At 46.9% G+C, this 19,812-nt stretch overlaps 1 protein-coding gene across 2 annotated transcripts in view; it reads right to left on the reverse strand.

The window, feature by feature from the left end:
• Nucleotides 1-5,844: 5,844 nt before the first annotated feature.
• Nucleotides 5,845-19,812, reverse strand: part of Racgap1 (Rac GTPase-activating protein 1) — a 29,949-nt gene continuing 15,981 nt past the window's right edge. The window contains exons 6-17 of one of the 2 annotated variants that reach the window (XM_087557586.1): nucleotides 19,523-19,573; nucleotides 18,051-18,131; nucleotides 17,412-17,529; nucleotides 16,547-16,674; nucleotides 14,249-14,413; nucleotides 12,059-12,154; nucleotides 11,777-11,975; nucleotides 9,626-9,731; nucleotides 9,333-9,465; nucleotides 8,987-9,110; nucleotides 7,902-8,007; nucleotides 5,845-6,874 (exon numbers count right to left, since the gene is read on the reverse strand). In XM_087557586.1, coding sequence (XP_087413712.1) covers nucleotides 6,799-6,874; nucleotides 7,902-8,007; nucleotides 8,987-9,110; nucleotides 9,333-9,465; nucleotides 9,626-9,731; nucleotides 11,777-11,975; nucleotides 12,059-12,154; nucleotides 14,249-14,413; nucleotides 16,547-16,674; nucleotides 17,412-17,529; nucleotides 18,051-18,131; nucleotides 19,523-19,573 — 1,383 coding nt within the window. In that variant the 3' untranslated portion in view covers nucleotides 5,845-6,798. The remainder of the gene's footprint in view (nucleotides 6,875-7,901; nucleotides 8,008-8,986; nucleotides 9,111-9,332; nucleotides 9,466-9,625; nucleotides 9,732-11,776; nucleotides 11,976-12,058; nucleotides 12,155-14,248; nucleotides 14,414-16,546; nucleotides 16,675-17,411; nucleotides 17,530-18,050; nucleotides 18,132-19,522; nucleotides 19,574-19,812) is intronic. The other variant, NM_001108112.1, reaches the window with a different exon arrangement.

Consider the following 19,812-nt stretch of genomic DNA (forward strand, 5'->3'; position numbering starts at 1 on the left):
TCCGGAGCTGTACAGCATGCAGCCTGACGCATAGCAGACGATGCCAGCTTCACCACCTTGACCACACATCTGTGTGACCTCCCTCGTCCTCTCTTTTCACCATTTGGCATCGAGCTGCGGCCTCCTCCTGAGGCCTCAGCTTTTCTAATCTTCGTCCTCACGTAGACGTTTGTGCCTGTGTCAGAGTTTGAGTTTTCCCGGGAACTGGGACGTGGAGCAGGTAAGGGGACCTCGGCCGCTGTGGGCCAGAGAGCTCAGGCATCTAAGTCTACTTCGTGGCACAGCTCAGCTCTGGCACTCCCAGTACCACAATTTTGAGACAATAGCCTAGCACTGTAACACCATTCATTATCCAGCCACTTCCCACCCCACCAGGTTATCTTTCCTGGAGCCTCTGGGCATCGTCCAGAGAAGATACAGAGATTAGTCATTTCCTCTAACCCAGCCAAGACGGCTCCCTTAAGCCTCTGACCGCGGTAGGTTCCCCGTTAGAGCAAAGCAGCTGGAAAGGGCTTAGCCCTTTAATGCCAGCAGCTGTATCTCCAATGTGGCTGCTCTGCTGAGGGGCTGGATGCTATCCAGAAGCATCAGGCATTTAGCTGTAGTCAGTGCACATTAGCCCAGGAGGGGAGAGCAGCCAGCTCCCTGGGAGGAAAGCCGGTGCTTTGTTCAAGCACCCCTACCCCTAAGCTTCGCTTTCCGAAGAAGAAAAATCCCAGCCCCTTTATCTTTCTAGCTACTGTGTCCTGGATGGAGCAGATCATCCGGCAGGCAGAGTGTCCTCTGTGGTAGGAACAACTCACCTAAGGACAAGGCCACTTGTTAGTTTTGACAACAGAAAGACTTTGGACCATTAAGCACGCTGACTCCTTGGGCTGGAAGTTCATTTAATCCCTCTGGGAGCTCTAGTGCATTCTTCTGACCCCAGGCATGCACACGTGTGGACACAACTTTGTGGAGAGCACTGGGCCCCAGGGTTGGAGAGGGAGGAAGCGGAACAGCCCTCAGAAAGGCCTGGCGCTGCTCAGGCTGCTGAAGAGATCACTTGAAGACTTCTTAACTCAGCGCCAGACGGTAAACATGAGACGGAGTGAGAGCTTGTGCCACTCAGAGGGGAAAGGCAGGGAGCTAATCCCTTGACACATCCTCAAAGCTGGACGATAGCTCGGCTCACACTTGTCTGTCTTTGGCTTCGAGTTTCATGGCACAGAGGCCTCGTAGAGGAACAACCTCACAGGCTCGTGCCTGTTCATTCTCCTCCTTCTGTACAGAAAACTTCCCAGGACCAAGTCCTCCATTCTGTTGAGCAATACCCCAACCCCTACAGAGTCTGTCCCTAGCCCTCTGTCCCTGCCCGAAGCATGGCTGTTCCCACTCTTTCTGGGTCCCCTCTAGCATGGTGAACTGTATTCAGTTATCAGTGGATTCCTCACTTACAAGGCTGGGAACGGTGGTATCCCTTTGACTCGGCAGTGAGATCTAGTCTCAAATGTATGTGAGTGCACTGTCACTGTCTTCAGACACACCAGAAGAGGGCATCGGATCCCATTACAGATGGTTGTGAGCCACCATGTGGTTGCTAGGAATTGAACTCAGAACCTCTGGAAGAGCAGTCAGTGCTCTTAACCACTGAGCCATCTCTCCAGCACTCAAATAAGTTCTTATAATGATGAGAACATAAAAAACATAAAAAATGAAAATGATTGCTAACCACTTTTTACTAGAGCTTTTTGTTTGTCCATTTAACATATATGGGTGTTTGTTGGAGAGCATGTCTTAGCACCGCACGGAAACCAGGCAGATCTCCTGGAACAGGAGTTGCAGACAGCTGTAAGCCGTGGTGTAGGTGCTGGGAATCGAACCTGGGTCCTCCTGAAGAGCAGCCAGTTCTGTTAATCACTGAGTATCTCTTCAGTCCCTTATTACATACAGTTTTGGCTTTGTTGTTTGCAGTTCTGAGGACTGAACCACTGGAGCCTCTCCCATGTTAGGCAACCACTCTCTCAGTGAGTTATATCTCCAGCCCTGCTTCTTAATTTAAAAATCTGATACATGGGGCTGGAGAGATGGCTCAGCGGTTAAGAGCACTGGCTGCTCTTCCAGAGGTCCTGAGTTCAATTCCCAGCAATCACATGGTGGCTCACAACCATCTGTAATGAGTCCTGATGCCCTCTTCTGGTGTGTCTGAAGACAGCTACAGTGCACTCATATAAATAAATAAATTAATCTTTAAAAACATTTTTTTTTTGAGACATGGTCTCACTAAGTTGCCCAGGCTGGCCCAGAACTCACTATCTCAGGTAGGCCTTGAAATGGCCCGACTTTGTGAGATGCTAGAATCCTAAGCTTGTGCCTCCAACTTAGCTTTGCTCATTTACTCTTTGGTCATTTGGGGATACAAGTGTGTTACTGGAGCCTACGTAAAGCTAAGGGCAACTTAAACTATTAGGTATTAAACTCCACCAAAAAGATTCTGCTATTAGGAAGTGTGCAATAGCACCCACCATTGCTCACTAAGAGTTGGAATCCTCAAGTTCTAATCCCACGGAAACTATAGTTCATGGACATTTGGGCCAAGTCATCCCACTGAATTTACCAACTAGGACACACCACCCATCCTTCTGCCCTCACAGGGCACCGTGAGGTCAAGTAACAGCTGTTGAATGGGCTAAGTCACTATGTAAGTGTCCTAAAGGCTGGAGAGATGGCTCAGCAGTTAGGAGCACTGGTGGCTGGCACCGAGGACAAGGGTTCCATTCCCAGCACCCACCCAGTGATGCAGGGGATCCGATGTCCTCTTGGCCTCCATGGGCACTGCAAGCATTGATGCATGCGCATCCGAGCAGGTCAGCACCCAAGACACATAAATAAATAGAAAGAAGCACTTTTTAAGTCCTGGAGATTTTTATGGAGAGGGTGTCCTTAATTCCAGCGATGAGCAGGAATAACTGGCAAGTGCCCATCAGAAGCCTCCATATTTATGTGTCCAAGCCAGCCACAGAGGTGTGGCCAGTTGTGTGGGGTACAGCAGTGTATGATAAAAACAAAGTGAGGCCTAGGGATTTGGTTCAACCGGAAGAGTGGCCATCTGGCATGCATGCACATGAAGCCCTGGGCTCGATACCTACTGCCATACCCTGAGGTGGCGGCACATAGCTGCAATGCCAGCATCCTAAATGAGGAAGCAGAACAATTAAAAGTTAAAGGTTGGGGGGCTGGGGATTTAGCTCAGTGGTAGAGCGCTTGCCTAGGAAGCGCAAGGCCCTGGGTTCGGTCCCCAGCTCCGAAAAAAAGAACCAATAAATAAATAAATAAATAAATAAATAAATAAATAAATAAATAAATAAAATAAAAGTTAAAGGTCACCCTCAGCTGCTTTGTAAGCTTTGAGACCAGCACCAGCTACGTGAGATCCTAGCCCACAAACGGAAATAAACCCGACTCAAACCAAAACCCCACTTCCAAGTCGGAGTCCTCAAAAGTGGCCTTTTTTCCCATCCCATGTGATGACAGAGGACAAAACTCTCACCCACTACAAGGTTATTCCTGGTGACATTGGCTGTTTTCCACCTGACTTCGTGAACAGCAGCCATCAACAAATATAGTTCTGAGGATTACGGTCTAATGAATTACACAAGCGAGGGAGCTCCTGGCCTGGTGCCTTTCTTCGTTTACAAAACACACTAGCTACAGGAAGCAAATTTTAAAAAAAATTACCAAGTTCTTAGGTTAGTTAAGTGGTCATTCTCCAAACCCTGTGTACACTAAAAGCACAATGCTAACAGGCCCAGTTCTATAGGTTTACATTTTCTCCACACCCTAATGATGGCTAAACCTGAGTCATCACCAAGACTGCGTTAAGTAAAGTACGCCGACTAAGATCCTACTGTGTGAGTTAAGTTGACTTAAACTCTGAACCACGTGGTCATAATCACTTCTCAAAGCTGGACTTCCACAACGGCTTTCTCATTCATGTAAAAAACCCCAGGAAATATGAGAACGGCACACCCCCAAATACGCGTACGTTGTATGCGTAGAATAATGTATGTGGCTATGTACGTAGGCAGGGTACCAGAGCCCATGATAGGTACACTGTGTGTGAAACAATGTATGAGGCTATACAGACATGCATGGGTACCACAGCCAGCACTGGGCACACTGTATGTGTAGAATGATGCGAGAGCTATGTGTGCGGACACATGAATGTTAACTGCTGCCCCCCTCTGTGGCTTCACTCTGCAGGGTCAATTCCCCAGTCATCCACAACCCAACAACACCAACTGGAAAATCCCATGAATGAAGTGCGAAACTGTAAGACACCACCAGGCCTAGCTACAAATCCATCTTCCTGGAAAAGGAGAAATGATCAAATACCCAGCCATGGACACAGATCGTTGCTGTTGAACCAGGCCGGCTAATGCCTGTCCAGTTAAGTAGATACCACTAGAGTTGTGCTTACATTGATATTTAAGATTTAAAGATTCCCATTTTTAGCCTTAGAATGGTGGTTCATGTCTACAACTCCAGAACTTGGAATGCTAAGGCAACAGGACAGCCCTAAGGGAAGCCTGGACTACAAAGCAAGTTCCAGGGATATATTGAGGGACTGCCCCCAAAATAAATAAAAATAAATGAAGCGATTCTAGGGCAGCCTGGGCCAGAGAGAGACATGGTCTAAAACAAGACAGATGAAGAGGTATCTTGAGAAAGTGCGACAAACAAGAGATAAGGGTCCAGCCCCTTCAAAACAGTGGATCCCTTTAATTAAATAGGGCTGAAGAGATGGCTCAGTGGTTAAGAACACTGACTGCTCTCCCAGAGATCCTGAGTTCAATTCCCAGCCACCACATGGTGGCTCACAACCATCTGTAATGGGATCTGATGCCCTCTTCTGGTGTGTCTGAAGACAGCTACAGTGTACTCATATACATAAAATAAATAATTTTTTAAAAAGGCCCTTGGTAGTTGAGCCCTTGTATGTGAGGGGCTGCTGAAATGGAAATAGGTACATTCCCTTTACTAACCTCAAAATCGTCAGCACAGCTAAGGTCTCTTGACTTAGCTCAAAACCTGAGCAACCGGCTGCCAGCAAGTGACACAGGAGGCTGTTTCCTTTTTCATTAACGGGCCATCAATTCCTGCGCAGGGCAGTTCTGCCTTCACTAACGTTACACAACTCATTTACCTCCTCACATTAGCGACTTCAAGTGTACCTTGGAGAGACGCTGTGGAACAGCGACGTGGAGGCAGGCCAATGTGAGGCTTGCAAAGACAGGAGAAAAGAGGACAGCGTTAGAAAAGAGCCTAGCAGGCATGTGTGAGAGGGGAGCCTGGGAGACGGGACCCAACTTCTGTCAATTTGCTGAGGCAGATGGGCCCTGCTGTGAGAGCTGCCCCCTCCTGGGAAAAAAGCCAGTCGGTTGCCTCCTCTGTCCACTGTTACACATTAAGCCTGCGACTGTTTGCCTCCAATCTCAGATACAGTCTGCTCACCAGCTTCGAGCTCTTAGTGCAGGTGTCCTCAGTTAATCATCCCGGCTCACTCCAGAGTCACTTCCAGCAGTGAAGGATGTTCCAGGCAGACAGCCAGCGGCAATTTTTTTCTTTAAATCTGCACCATTCTGATCCCTAAAGACTAGTTTAAAAAGTTTTTTTTTCTCCCTAAAATGCTTTCTTCAAACAAGAAGGTAACAAATCTAGGACTTCGGTTTTGAAAAACAGACTGAATGACAAGGAGGAGGAAGCTCTCCAGGTTTACTTCAGGTTCAGCTGGAAGGTGCAAGCAACACCCTGTATGGGAGACATCTTCAGAAAGGTGCTCAAGGGCAAGAAAGCCAACATCACTTTCATCTTGAAAAAGGTATTTATTTTTTTCCACATAATATTCCAAATACATGTCTTACAGATAAGGGTTAGTATGAGTATCAGAAAACATCCCAGGGAAGGAAGCCATTTTAGACACTGGAAAATGCTAACCAAAAAACCAATGCTTACATACACATGTCTGGAAAAAGCTCACCACCTAAAGTGCAAAGACAGAAGCAACTAACGTTCTCGCTGTATGAAAATAGACAATCTTCTGAACTATTAGCTGGCTTTTTAAATAGGCTCCACTGGACAAAGGACAAGGGGTCAGTCGTCAGAATGAATCAGGCTTTAAACCAATCTGGCTTTGACCCCAATCAACTGCAAACAAAGTCCAGGTTGAGGCTGACTAGAGACTACACGCCACGTGGGATCATAGCCTCTAGCACTTTCTACAACTCAGACTTAACCCAGTTAGAAGTGAGTATCCTCAGATCAGTGCCTCGGCCTACCCGCCGCAGAGGGCTCCCGGCCATGTGTCACTCCCTGAAGGAGAAGAGGACCTGGCTTCTGAGAAGGGGCCATCCTGTGGCCTCTGTGTAGTTCTTTATCTTGTCCCAAAACCTCTTGTCCCGAGATAATTCAGGTTTACCTAAGAGGCACAGTTTCTGTCACTGTCTAAGAGACACCACAGGACCAGTCATTTCACGAGCTGTATCTGGCTTTAAGCCTAAGAGATCCCCCTCCCCCCCCAGAAGAGCCATAGTCGATTCCCGTTGTCCTTCTACCCTGCAGAAAGCTCCATTTTAAAGCTCCCAACAACTCTACGAGGTGCTAGGTCACCAGGTGAGAGGGAGCTATGTAATAATCAAACTCTCATATACATTAAACTTTATTTAAAGCCTGGAAAATGCTAAAAGTAGTAATTACACAGGAGCTGAGGAGCGAACAGGTGTGTCTCCTGCAGTAGGCAGACAGTAGGCAGAAACAGCTTTACTTGAGGTACGGAGCAGGGAAAAATTTGCCCTGTTGACCTAAGTTGGTGGCAGACTTGCTCTTGTTCCCAAATCTAAAAATAAATTAGAGAGAACGGCTGAGAAAAGTGCTCTACAGGCTGGTGAGTGACACCACAAAGAGGTGATTACTGCGAACCCGGACAAGTTGAGATCCATCCCTACAGCCCACAAAGGAGGAAGGAAAGAACTAACTCTAAAGGTTGTTCTCCAGGTGGGTGCTCCAGTGCAGGCATCACACATGCAGGTGAGTACACATTCTTTAAAAAACATTCTATAAAAAATACTGAATAACAATTATGTTACTTGATATAAAACTAAGCATGGGAACTGCCTAGGGAGCTATTCGGTAAGGTGTTACTGACCCAGCAGGGTGGGTCCCAGGGTCACCGCAGAGCCCTTCATCTGAGGTTTCCACTTCTACTTCAGTTATTCTTTTCATTTACTTCTTTAGATAAGGCCCCGGCTGGCCTTGCACTCCTGGTGATTCTCCTGTCTCAGTCTCCCAAATGCTAGAACTGTTGGAGGACTGCAGGCATATACACCAATACACCTTCAATAAACTACTGTCCCCAAACCTGAAGACCTGAATCAACTCCTAGGAACTACACGGTAGGAGAGAGTTGATTCTTACAAGGTATGCTCTACCCCAGCATGCTGCTGCAACTCATGCAGGAGTACACACACACACACACACACACAGACACACACACACAGACACAGACACACACACAGAGACACACACAGACAGACACACACACACAGAGACACACACACACAGACACACACACACACAGAGACACACACACAGAGACACACACACAGACACACACACACAGACACACACATACTCACGCACACATACACACACAGAGACACACACACACACGCGCACACACACACACACACAGAGACACACACAGACACACACACAGAGACACACACACAGAGAGACGCACGCACGCACACTCGCACACACACAGACATGCACACACGCACAGACACGCACACGCGCACGCGCGCACACACACACACACACACACACGAGTATGTGCACACATACCCCTGAGAAGTTCTGCATACCTGGGTGTGCTCTTGGAGAGGTTGTACAATCTCTGTGACAGGGAATTTGATGAAGGAGTCTTGACAAGCTGGAATTCAGGAGTGGTCACAGGCCCCAATAAGCTCACTTGAAATAAAATTGAGACATATTTTTAAGTGAATTTGGAAAAATAAAGAAAGTACCTTTGACGAGGGATGGTTTTAGCTGACTAGCCTCTGAAAGTTAGACGTGTAGCAGCTCACAGGCCATTTTTGCCCTTTTGTGGTAACTGGCTCCTGAGTCTTCTGAACCATCCAGGCAACTACTCAATGAACAGCTGACACTCACTTCCTGATTCAGACAATTCCCAAACTCCAAACCTCACACTTCTGACATCTGAACATTTGACTTTTACATATACTACAAAAAACAAGACACTTTCCTTAAAAAGACACTTTTAATAGGTCTATTTGGTGGGGATAAAACCATTCCACTCAAATGGTAGCAGAAATGGCAAAGTCACACCAGAATCAGACCCAGTGAGACGGCTCCCAGGCAAAGGCACGACGGTCCCTGAGACCCACACACATCGTGGGAGGAGAAAACCAATTCCCCCAAGTTGTCCTCGGGCTCCACCAATGCACCATGGCATGTGCACCACACATAACATTTTTCAAAAATGAAACCAGGGTTGGGGATTTAGCTCAGTGGTAGAGCGCTTGCCTAGGAAGCGCAAGGCCCTGGGTTCGGTCCCCAGCTCCGAAGGAAAGAATCAAAAATGAAACCAAATCAATAAAACACGCTAACACACCCAAAGCAGGACTAAACCCTGGGAATTCCATCACGCTGGACGGAATACATGTAACTCTGAAACACTGATGGAACGTCCAAGCTGGTGCACACCGATTAGAGGGGTTGAGAGAGGGCCTCGTGGAACCCGGAATGGCGCTGAACTCTCGCCGAGGATGGCCTTCAGCTCTCTGCCTCGGCCTTCACTTCCTACGCATTAGGGTTACAGGTGTTCGTTCCCACGCCCAGCCCAGATATCCAAACAGCTGGAAGCTCAGAGAAATGGGCCTGCCGCCGAGCGCCTGCAGAAGCAGCAGCAAACGCAGGCAGGACTGACCTTTAATGTCTGGTGTCCGTGGTGTTGAGCTCCCATTGCCGCGGTGGCAGTCCATGTTCTCTTGTTCCACCATCATGAACTGATTCCAGTACTCCAGGGGCAGAGAGAGCAGGCGCTCCACCACCTAAAGGGCAGAGTCAAGCTTACTGCGTGTAATCCTCGTTGTTTCTCAGTCTCACTCTGCAGCCCAGGCTTGCCTAGAACTTGAAATGTAGACCAGGCTGGGGTGACCCTCCTGGGACAGCGGCCATTGCATGTGCTCGCCATACACGGCTTACTGTGTCACTATGCCATGTTAGTGCAAAGCTCAGACCTTCTGCATCTGTGTGCACACATGAGCCCCTACCTTGAGCTGGCGTTTGATGTCCTGGAACATCGTCACTGGATCTGGATTGGGCACAGTGTGGGCAACTATCGTAGGGCCGAAGATTTTAGCCAGATTGACAACGTCCATCTTAGTGCTCGGACTCTGAGCCACTCTAAACAAAAGATTATATTAAAGACATACTATTCCTCCTCACTACACACCAAAATACACATTCTGTAAGACAACAACCCAGTGTCCACACTTCCGACACCCAGTCCACAGTCTTCTCCTTGGAAGATTCCCTGGTTCACAGACTAATCTACCACACTAACCTCTGGAGGTGGATCATGAGGAAGGCTAGCGTGTCCCTGTTGGCCTGGGGCAGCTCACTGACAGCCTGGTACATGGCGGCTGTGCTGTTGTCTTCATCCGTTATCTCTGTGATGACAAGAAAGCTCTAAGGTCCAGACTCTTGCCCTGGACAGCAGCTTCAAAGTTACCGACCTCAAAGGCCGCCTACACACGGGGCTCTGGAACTTCTGATGAGGCTCATGACAGCACCAGACTCTGGTTTCATGAACAGGCAGGACACTGGCCAACAGTTCAAACAGCCTAAGCTCACCGCTGCAACCCACTTGCTAGGAAGACAGACAACTGCGGGGTCAGCCATCGACAGTCATCCCACCTTTAAGGGCCAACCCTGTACCAGGTGCTGCTTTAAGTGTGAGGAAAAAGCAGACAGAGGCCTTGCTTCCTGGAATAAATACTGAAAGAGCTGGTCAGGGAAAACAAAGCACATGCCAGGTAGAAAAAAGGAGCCATGGGACGCTGAAGTAATGGGGTCAGCTACTTCTCACACTCTGGGCAGAAGGTGGGTTTAAGGTTAGTTTTTAAAACTGGGTCCCGTAGCCTACTCCAATCTTAAACTCATGGTGTAGCCAACGCTGTCTCAAATACCTGGTCATCCTGCCTCTACTTCCCAAGTGCTGGGACTACCATGTCATACACCTGGCTTGGGAAACAAACTGCAGAGACATCCAGGGGGAAGCTGCTGGGGCTAAGGACTTGTGGTGGGTGGACGCTATGGATTCCAAGACTGGGCGGAGAGATAAGGACACTCACTGGCTGCTCTTACAGAGGACCTGGGTTCAGTTCTTAGCACCCACACAGCAGCTCACAACTGCTTGTAACTCCAGCTGTGGGGGACCCAACACCCTCTTCAGGCCTCTGTAGGCACTGTGTGATGTGGTACACAGACATGTAAAACACCTATATACATAAAATAAAAAGTAAAATCCAAAACTCCACGATTAGAAAAGAGGAAGGAAGGGTATAAAGAAAATGGTATTGGAGACAATAACCAGGAGCCAAGTCACACAGGTCTTTTTAACCACGATAAAGATGAAGTTAGTCTAAAATCGATGGACAAGCCTAGCAGGTGTCACATGATTCTAATCCCAGCACTCAGGAGGCAGAGGCAGGTGGATGTTTGTGTTTGAGGCCAGCCTGGTTCCAGAACAACCAGGACTACACAGTGAAACCTCATCTCAAAAATCAAAACAAAAATTATAAAATAAAATAAAAATGGTGGACAGAGACAAAAGGGCCACCAAGTAACTTAGGAATGTGAAAGGACCACACAGCACCCGCACAGACACTATCATGTAGGGGCAAGCAGAGACACCACAATCTGTCAGCAGGTTCTTAGCATGTTCCGAGGGCAGCTGAGTACCAGGACTCATGACAAATACCAGATTTAAGGTGTATTTACAAGCTGCTAACACGGTCTGTGGTGGAAAAGAAAGGAATCAAAGCTGGTTCTGGGGCTGGAGAGATGGCTCAGTGGTTAAGAGCACCGGCTGCTCTTCCAAAGGTCCTGAGTTCAAATCCCAGCAACCACATGGTGGCTCACAACCATCTGTAATGAGATCTGATGCCTCTTCTGGTGTGTCTGAAGACAGCTACAGTGTACTCATATACAATAAATAAAATCTTAAAAAAAAAAAAAAAAAAAAAAAAGCTGGTTCTGTTTCCGAAAGGACAACCGAAAACCCAACCAAGAACCAAGACCAACAAACAGGCTTAGTTTAATTTAGTTTAATTCTTCCCTTTTATTTGATGTGTACAGGCACTTTGCTGCACTTTGCCGACAGTTATGTGGTGCCTGAAGGAGGCAGAAGAGGGCAACAGATCCTTCAGGTCTGGGGTCACAGACAGTGTGACCCACCCATGCAGAAGCTTCGAATCAAAACCAGATCCTCTGGAAGAGAAGCCCGTGCTCAACCACAGAGCATCTCTCAGCCTCTCTAATTAAGTAAGGGAAGAACGGCATGATGGGAGGCATGGACAGTTACTCACCCACTCAACAGTTTGAGTGCCTACTACACTTCAGACACTGTATAAGGTAGGGAAACATTAGTACACTGTGTGAACACAGCTCAGTTCTGGAATCAGCTGGTGGCACAATCAAGTTCTGCCCTTACCTGCTGCCTCCATGAACGCTTTGCTTAGCCAAAAGGTCAGAAGGGGTTCCTTGAGGTTTCGAAGGAAGTCTTTCAGGAGGCTGCAGATGGCATGGATGTCGTCCACTTTGCTGAGGAGGGGCACGGTTTTCACTTTAAGGAATTTCTCTTTCAGCTCCTTTACTGTCCGGTCACAGCCTGAGATCCTGTATAAGCCTGCCTATTAAAAGATGACACTTATTCAGGGACTTCCAAATTACTATTACAGATAACAAACTCTCCCTGTGCATGGTTTCCTCTCACCTCAGTCAGGCCTCGCTGCTCAATCTCATTCACACAGCTGACAACAATAGCAGGAATCATTGGGGAAGTCTGCGACACAAAATCTGCCAGCATTCCCTGGAAGAAGAAGCTTTATGATTTAACCCCTGAGACTAAGAGAGGAAGACCTCATGCAAAGAGTTGTCACTAAACACTAGGAAATTACATCAGCTTCTAAATTTCTGTTCTACAATTCATGTTAAAACAGTCTTGGGTGACTCATAATCACCTACCCCCCACTCCGGGGGAATGTGACCTCTCTGGCCTCCAGGGGTACCTCAGCTCATGTCCACATACCCCACCCCATACATAGTTTAAATAAGAATAAAATTTTTGAAGGATCTTGGGAGAGGGAGGTGCGGCTTTATTAGAGTATAAGTCTGGGGGCTGGAGGGATGGCTCAGCGGTTAAAGAGTACTGGCAACTCTTCCAGAGGTCCTGAGTTCAATTCCCAGCAACCACATGGTGGTTCATAATCATGTGTACTAAATTCTGATGCCCTCTTCTGATTTGTCAGAAGATAGCCACAATGTATTCAAATATATAAGAATGAATACATCTTTAAAAAGAGGAGGAGATAGAGTATAAGTCTGACATGTATGAGGCCTGGTCTTGACCCTGTGGTGACCGATGCGTGTTATCCCAGCACACTGGAGATAGAAGCAGGAAGAGCAGTTTGAAGTCATCTACATAGTAAGTTTGAGGCCACCCAAGGCTACATGAGCTCCTGCCTCAAAACAAACACACAGAGCCTTCCTTGGTCACTTTCCTGTCTTCCTGCTGTGAGAATATATACATACATACATACATACATACATACATACATACATACATACATACGTATGTACGTATGTATGTATGTATGTATATAAATAAAACCGTGCTTTGTCATGAGCAGGTAACAATGCCACCAACACCGCCTACTTCCTTTTCTTCTACTGGAGACCGAGAAAGCAAGCAGTGGAGAGGTCCCTGCTGTGAGCTGGGTGTGGTGGCACACCACAGCTTTCACCCTGCAGAGGTAAGGCCATCTTTGAGCTTGGATCCTTGAGAACTGATCCCAGTATACCCTTCTGAAGGTTACCAAATCTTTCCCCACTCCTGTCTTGGCTAGCCCTATGTTAGCCCTGCACTCAACAAGGTGCAACCATTACTCAGTTACATGTTGGCATCTAAAGCCAGGTACAGGAGCGTCAGGGCTGCTCTGTGATGTGGTCTGACTCGTGTAGAACTCAGTGCAGGGAAAAGAGGCTTGGGGAAGTTGCACAGATGAGAAGACGATGGACTGGAACAAGAGTGCAGTTGAGACTTCTGCACTCAATACAGACAGCACACACGCTGTGTCTTAGCACAGAACAGCTTTGCGTGCCCAGGTCTCACGTCTTCTTTCTAGTTAGGCATTCAGACAGGGATAGAAACTGCTGAAGGTGAGAGTCCTCTTGCAGGGGGCCTGAGTTCAATTCCAGCACCCATGCCACGTGCCTCACACCTACCTGTAACTACAGCTAGAGAGGCACCTGTACTCACATGCACAGACACACATATACAGAGTAATAGTTAAATCCATCTTCCAGTGTGTGGTCTAGACCTAAATAAACTGACAATTTCTATCAAATAAAGCAAGCATAATGAATGGCAGAGGCCTATGATCCCAGCACTCCTGAGACAGAGGCAGGAGGATCTCTGCATTTAAGGCCAGCCCGATCTACTGAGCAAGTTCCGGGACATCCAGGGCTACACAGAGAAACCCTGTTTTGAGAAACCAAAACATCAGTAACAACAATAGGGAAGAGAACGAACGCGAGCTCACGGGGTGGGACTGAGGGTGAGATTGGAGAGCCAGTAAACAGGAATGGCCTTGAGCTCACCACTGTGGAGTTAAATGGTAGGAACCAGGGGTAGGCTAGAAGAATGGCTACTGTGCGCGTGCGTGTGCGTGTGTGTGTGTGTGTGATCTCCCTAGGAGAGGAGAGTGAAGAGGGACCCGCCATAGAAAGATTATTAAATAGAAAATCCCAAACAAGATTCCACTACAAGTTGACATTTTACTATTTCTATTCATTTTTCTTGGAGGGAATTTTATTTGAGATCAATAATTTTTAAATGAAAAACTGATACTATGCCTTTTAAAGACTAAAGTAACAAATGATGGTTGGTTGCCATGAGTCTCACCTCTCCAATCTTCACGGGGGTTCCCACCAGGGGAGGAATGCAGGGAAGGGGACATCGGTCCCGGCATTCTGGATGAGAGACCAAACGACAGTCCCGACACTTCAGAGACAGCTTGCCAAACTTGATCCGCTTCCCACACGGGACACAAGATTCAGGCTTAATAACCTGGAGATAAAACAGGGCAGAGGCATGGGACAATATGAATTAGAGTTAATGTCAACTACATGCATTAAGCGCACTGTATGTATGAAATAACATTTTAGGCCCATTACACATTTTAATGTAATTCCCACAAAAAAAATTGTGAAATAAGTCTTGTTTTCTTCATTTTAATAATAGCAGTAGTTGGGGTTGGGGATTTAGCTCAGTGGTAGAGCGCTTGCCTAGCAAGCGCAAGGCCCTGGGTTCAGTCCCCAGCTCCGAAAAAAAGGAAAAAAAAAATAATAATAATAGCAGTGGTCTGGTGAGCATGGTGGCACATGCCTTAATTCAAGTACCTAGGAGACAGCGCAAGTGGATTTCTGTGAGCTCAAAAACCAACCAGGGCTACAAAATGAAGCCCTGTTTGGGGAAAAAAAAAAAAAAAAAAGGAGAGGAGGAGAAAGAGAGGAGGAAGAAGAGGAGGAGGAGAAGAGAAAAAGGAAAAAGGCTGACTACCAACACCTCTCAGTCAGGAGTGGAGAGTGGGTGCTCATGAGCCAGCCCCTCCCTCACCCATGCTGTGGGAGGTGGGAGTCAGTTCTCTGAAGGCTGCTGGGAAGTTTTTCATGCTCCAGTGCATGAATCCTCACACTCATGCATATTAGACTCAATTAATTATTAAAAAATAGAAAGAGGACATGATGTTGAGAGTGGGGCATGTTGAGGAGTTTTGGGGAGCTGGTGAATGGGGTGAATATGCTCTCCATACACTACATGCATGTCTGAAGTTCTCAAAGATAGACAATGTCATAAGTGTTGACAAGATCTAGAAAAGCTGAAACTCAAGCACCGTTACAGTACGACAGCAACAGCACTCGCAGATATGCATACCCAGCAGAAGTGGAAATGTCTTCCCAGCAGATGCAGAAGAGCTCTCTCCACTGATGAGGATGAGTCAAGGGCTCTCCTCACAAGGGAACATCGTTCATCAGATAAAGAGACATAAACCAGGCTACAGAGGGACTGTAACCGACTGACTGAGGCCAGACACAAAGGCACACATGCCATGTGCCTCGTGTATGGGAAATGTTTTAAGATAGATAGACAGACAGACAGACAGACAGACAGACAGACAGCCCGCCCAGAGAGACGCAGCAGAGTCTATGGTGGAAGCCTATGGCAACTGGATGCTGGTGTGGCACAGGGTGATGGAGGAAATCCTGTTAGGTTTGGTTGGGATTTCCCTTCTGGATGGTAAAATGGTCTAAAACTGCTACTGTCGGCAGATACCCAATTATAGGACTACACTGAATGTCAAGGAATTGAACATTGAAGCGGATGAGCGAAGCCAGGCAATGGTAGCTCACATCTATGATCCCAGCATGGGAGACCAATGGAGCAAGAAAGACAACTCAGAGACTAAGTTGTTCTTAGAAAGGACACAAGTTCAATTCTCAGCACCCACATTGGGCAGCTCACAATTGCCTATAGTTCCCACTCCAAATGAACTGACACCCTACATTAAGATCGGCAACATCATGCAAGGTAATTTTAAAGAAATTGAAAAAAGAGAGGCTGGAGAGACAGCTCAGCAGTTAAGAGCATCAACTGCCCTACCAAAGTCCTGGGGTAAAGGTACCTGCCACCAAGCCTAATGGCCTGAGTTCAATCCCCGGATGCATGTGATGGACAGAGAACCAGCCATAGCATATGCACACCCCCCACTCAGCAAGGGACACAGAAAATAGTAATTTCTTTTAATAAAATTAGTATATGTGATTGTATGTAAAATCAGCTCAATAAAGTCAGGTGTAGCTTTGCACCCATTTAATCCCAGCACTGGGGACGCAGAGGCAGGTAAATCTCAAGTTCAAGGCTAGCCTGGTACAGATCAAATTCCAATAGTCAGGGCTACACAGGGAAACCCTGTCTTGAAAAAACTAAAACAAAACAAGCTGAACAAAGCGACAACGGCCCTAGTCCCCCTAAAGAGAGACAAATAGGAAAGGTGGAAGTACTATAGTGTAGCCCCTCACACTGGGAGGACAAAGCAAAAGTACAACAGAGGGAGAGGCCAACCGGGCCACAGAGAAGGAGCCAGCCCGTCTCCACAACCGCAATGACGCCTCAGAGGAAACGAAGGCACCCCAGACTTACCGTCTTTGAGACAAAGTCGTGTAAGCGCATGCCATTATTCTGGGGTGTGCCCACAGCGTCTGTCTCAGTTCTTGGCTCCAGTGGCCTGCTATTGAGAGCAGAGTCGCTGTTCACAGGTTGTAAAGGTCCTAGAAAAACAATCAAATTTAAACTTTTGTCATAAAAGTGTTCGTCCTTATAAATTTTAATCCTATTTTAATTTTCTCTTTTTAACTTCACTTTTAATAGTAGTAAACACACACACACACACACACACACACACACACACACACACACACACACACAGTTTCCAAGAAAAGCTAAAATTCTCCACGAGTGGTGCACTCAGACTGACCAGCCCCACAGAGTAAAGGACAGCAGACACTACTCGGGGTAGCATCGGGCAGGCGCTCATAAGAACTTCCCTACCCAGCATGTCCATGTCTCAAGAGGATTCGCAGAAACCAACTAACTCTCAATTGGAACCAGTGCTTTTTTCCTTTTTTAAAAATTTTTTTGAGACTTTATTTATGTGTATGGGCGTTTGTCTGAATGAATCTGCACCATAGGTGCAGTGTAGTGCCAAGGAGACCAGAAGCGTGCGTCAGATTCCTTAGGCCTGGAGTTACAGATGGTTGTAGCCACCCTATAGGTGCTAGGAATTAAACCTATGTCTTCTATGAGAGCAGCTGGGCGGAGCCGTCTCTCCAGCCCCTCTTTTTTGGTCTCACCATGTATGCCAAGGACTGGTCTTGAGTCAGTATGAAGTCTAGGCTACCCAGCAACTCTCACTTCCCGTCTCGGCTTCTAGGTGAGCAGACTGTAGCTGTCACCAGAGCCAGCCCTGTGGCTATAAGGAGGAAATGTAGCTACATATCTGCCAGACCTGATTTCCCTCGACTCCTGGTCCAACACGGCAATGTCTCGATAGTGGACACGGCTTCAATGGGCCCACCGTCACTGGGGACAGTCACCGTTGTTTTAGCAACTATTGATTCATTTGCCTGAAACAAAATGAAACGTTTGCCATATGAAAGAGGGACGCGCTGACTGTTTCCATACAGGTATTTTCCAGTGGATAAAAATCACCAAATTCTGAATAAGACCTATATTCCAGTCCTAAGCCCTTAAGCTGAAATCTCACACACTGCAGGAGTATAGAGAGAGCAAAGAACAACAGACCGACAGCTGACCGGACTAAGTTTTTTTCCTTGTTTGAGACAGGTTCTTGCTTTGTAATGCTGGTTGTCCTGGAACTATGCTAGACCAAACTAGCCTCAGACATGCAGAGATCTACCTGCATCTGTCTCCAGAGTGCTGGGGTTAAAGGCATGAGCCATCACACCCTGCCTAGCTGACAGCTCTTACTCAGAGCCCACTCGAATGGATAATAAAGGACCTCACTCCATAGAAGACTCTAACTTCCTCAAGTAACACTGCAGCAGTACTGAGTACTATCACTCTGCAGAGCCACTAATCGCTGGTGTGTTTAGGCCCCCAGGTCTCTGGCCCTGACTTCTCTTACCTGGTCTATTGTAGAGCCAATGGAACACGTTTTCTTCACAGGCCCAGGAGGGCCATCGATGAACTGTCTACTGCTGGAGCGCTGGAGAAGGGATAAAAGCAAAACTTCAGTGTCAAGTAGAACTGAAACCCAGAAAACACAGTAATCCTATCAGACAAATGCATGCAAGTTCTAAGAACCAGGACTACAATAAATAACAATGCGCTCTTTCTCACGGCCCATTTGTTAAACAAACACAAAAATGCTTTCAGCTATAGAAAAAAGAGACAAGCTTCTGAGACAGAATCAGGAAAAGTAGAACTATAATCCTATCTAAGGACATGAAGTCTTTGGAAACACATCAAATACGCTGAGCACGTCAGCACAGAGATCTCCATATCCCATTATACACACACTGCTTCTGAAGCATATATTAGAGCAAAAAATTCTTGCATAAAAATTCACGGACAACTCAAAACAAACTCAGATATTCTCTTCCTTACTACATGAGGACGTAGCCCAGACCCGTAAGATAAAGTAGACTCTTGCCCGAGTCACCGCTTCAAGCAGTACCATCATGTGACCCCTAGAGCACCAGTGAGATGGCTCAGTGGGCAAAGGTGCTTACTGTGCAAGCCTGAGGACCTGAGTTCAATTCCCAGAGGCTTGAAGAGGAGCAACCCACATGCACTGAGGTATGTGTGCCTATGCCTGCACTCACATGGCCACATTACACACAAAACTGTAATAAATAAAATTTTAAAGTCAGAAAGTATTGCCCAAAATAGCATCAATTCATTTGCGTTTTGTGCTTGTTTTGAAACGGGGTCTCTTGATATAGCCCTGGTTGTCCTGGAACTTGCTCTGAAGACTAGGCTGAGCTCCAATTCACAGAAATCCACCTGCCTCTGCCTGGATTAAAAAGCAGGCAGAGGGGTTGGGGATTTAGCTCAGTGGTAGAGCGCTTGCCTAGGAAGCGCAAGGCCCTGGGTTCGGTCCCCAGCTCCGAAAAAAAGAACCAAAAAAAAAAAAAAAAAAAAAAAAAAAAAAAAAAAGCAGGCAGCACCACAGCTGACCTACATTTTGTGTTTCTGTTTAACAATGCCCAGAGATGTGTCAGTTTTGTATCTGAATTTCCCAAAAAGGAAAACGGTAACCAATGGGACTCTTTGCTGGTTGGTTCTCCTGATGGTTATGTATGGTCTCACATTGATAAGTAACGCACGCTGGCCTCACATTCTGATCTTGCTGACTCAGCCTTCTTTGTGTTAGGATCACAGTGTGGGGCATGATGTCAGGCAAAAACATTAAACATCTGAGCACGATGGCAGTCACCTGGAAGGCTGGGGCAGGAGGTCACAATCAAAGCTTGCTTACACAGGAGTTAAGGACATCCTGGCGCTTGGTGAGGAGACAATGGGTGTACTTGCCGATTGTGCATGGGGCTGTGCATTCAAGCCCCACTGGGGGAGGGACAACAAGAAAATACATACCCTCTTTTCTCGTTTCTTCATTTTGAAATTCTTCAAAGAAGAATCCCAGTCCTATTGGCAATTAGATCATGTTAATATCTTTGGTTAGGTCGCTCATAAATCCTATGCAAATAAATGTGCAGCAAACGAGTCAGACTGCCTAACTTAGAGCCCCGGAAGAGGGAAATAAAGGCCTCTGGCATTTGTTCCAAAGCTGCAGTTAACAGGCTTCCTTCAAATACTGAAGCAACAGTAACAGAATCAGGAAGCAATGCCACAGAGACAGAGAAGGTCAGAGAATCGGCTCCTGC

The sequence above is a fragment of the Rattus norvegicus genome, chromosome 7, assembly GCF_021556685.1.
Source record: "Rattus norvegicus strain SHRSP/BbbUtx chromosome 7, alternate assembly SHRSP_T2T, whole genome shotgun sequence".
In the NCBI taxonomy this organism is placed as follows: Eukaryota; Metazoa; Chordata; class Mammalia; order Rodentia; family Muridae; genus Rattus; species Rattus norvegicus.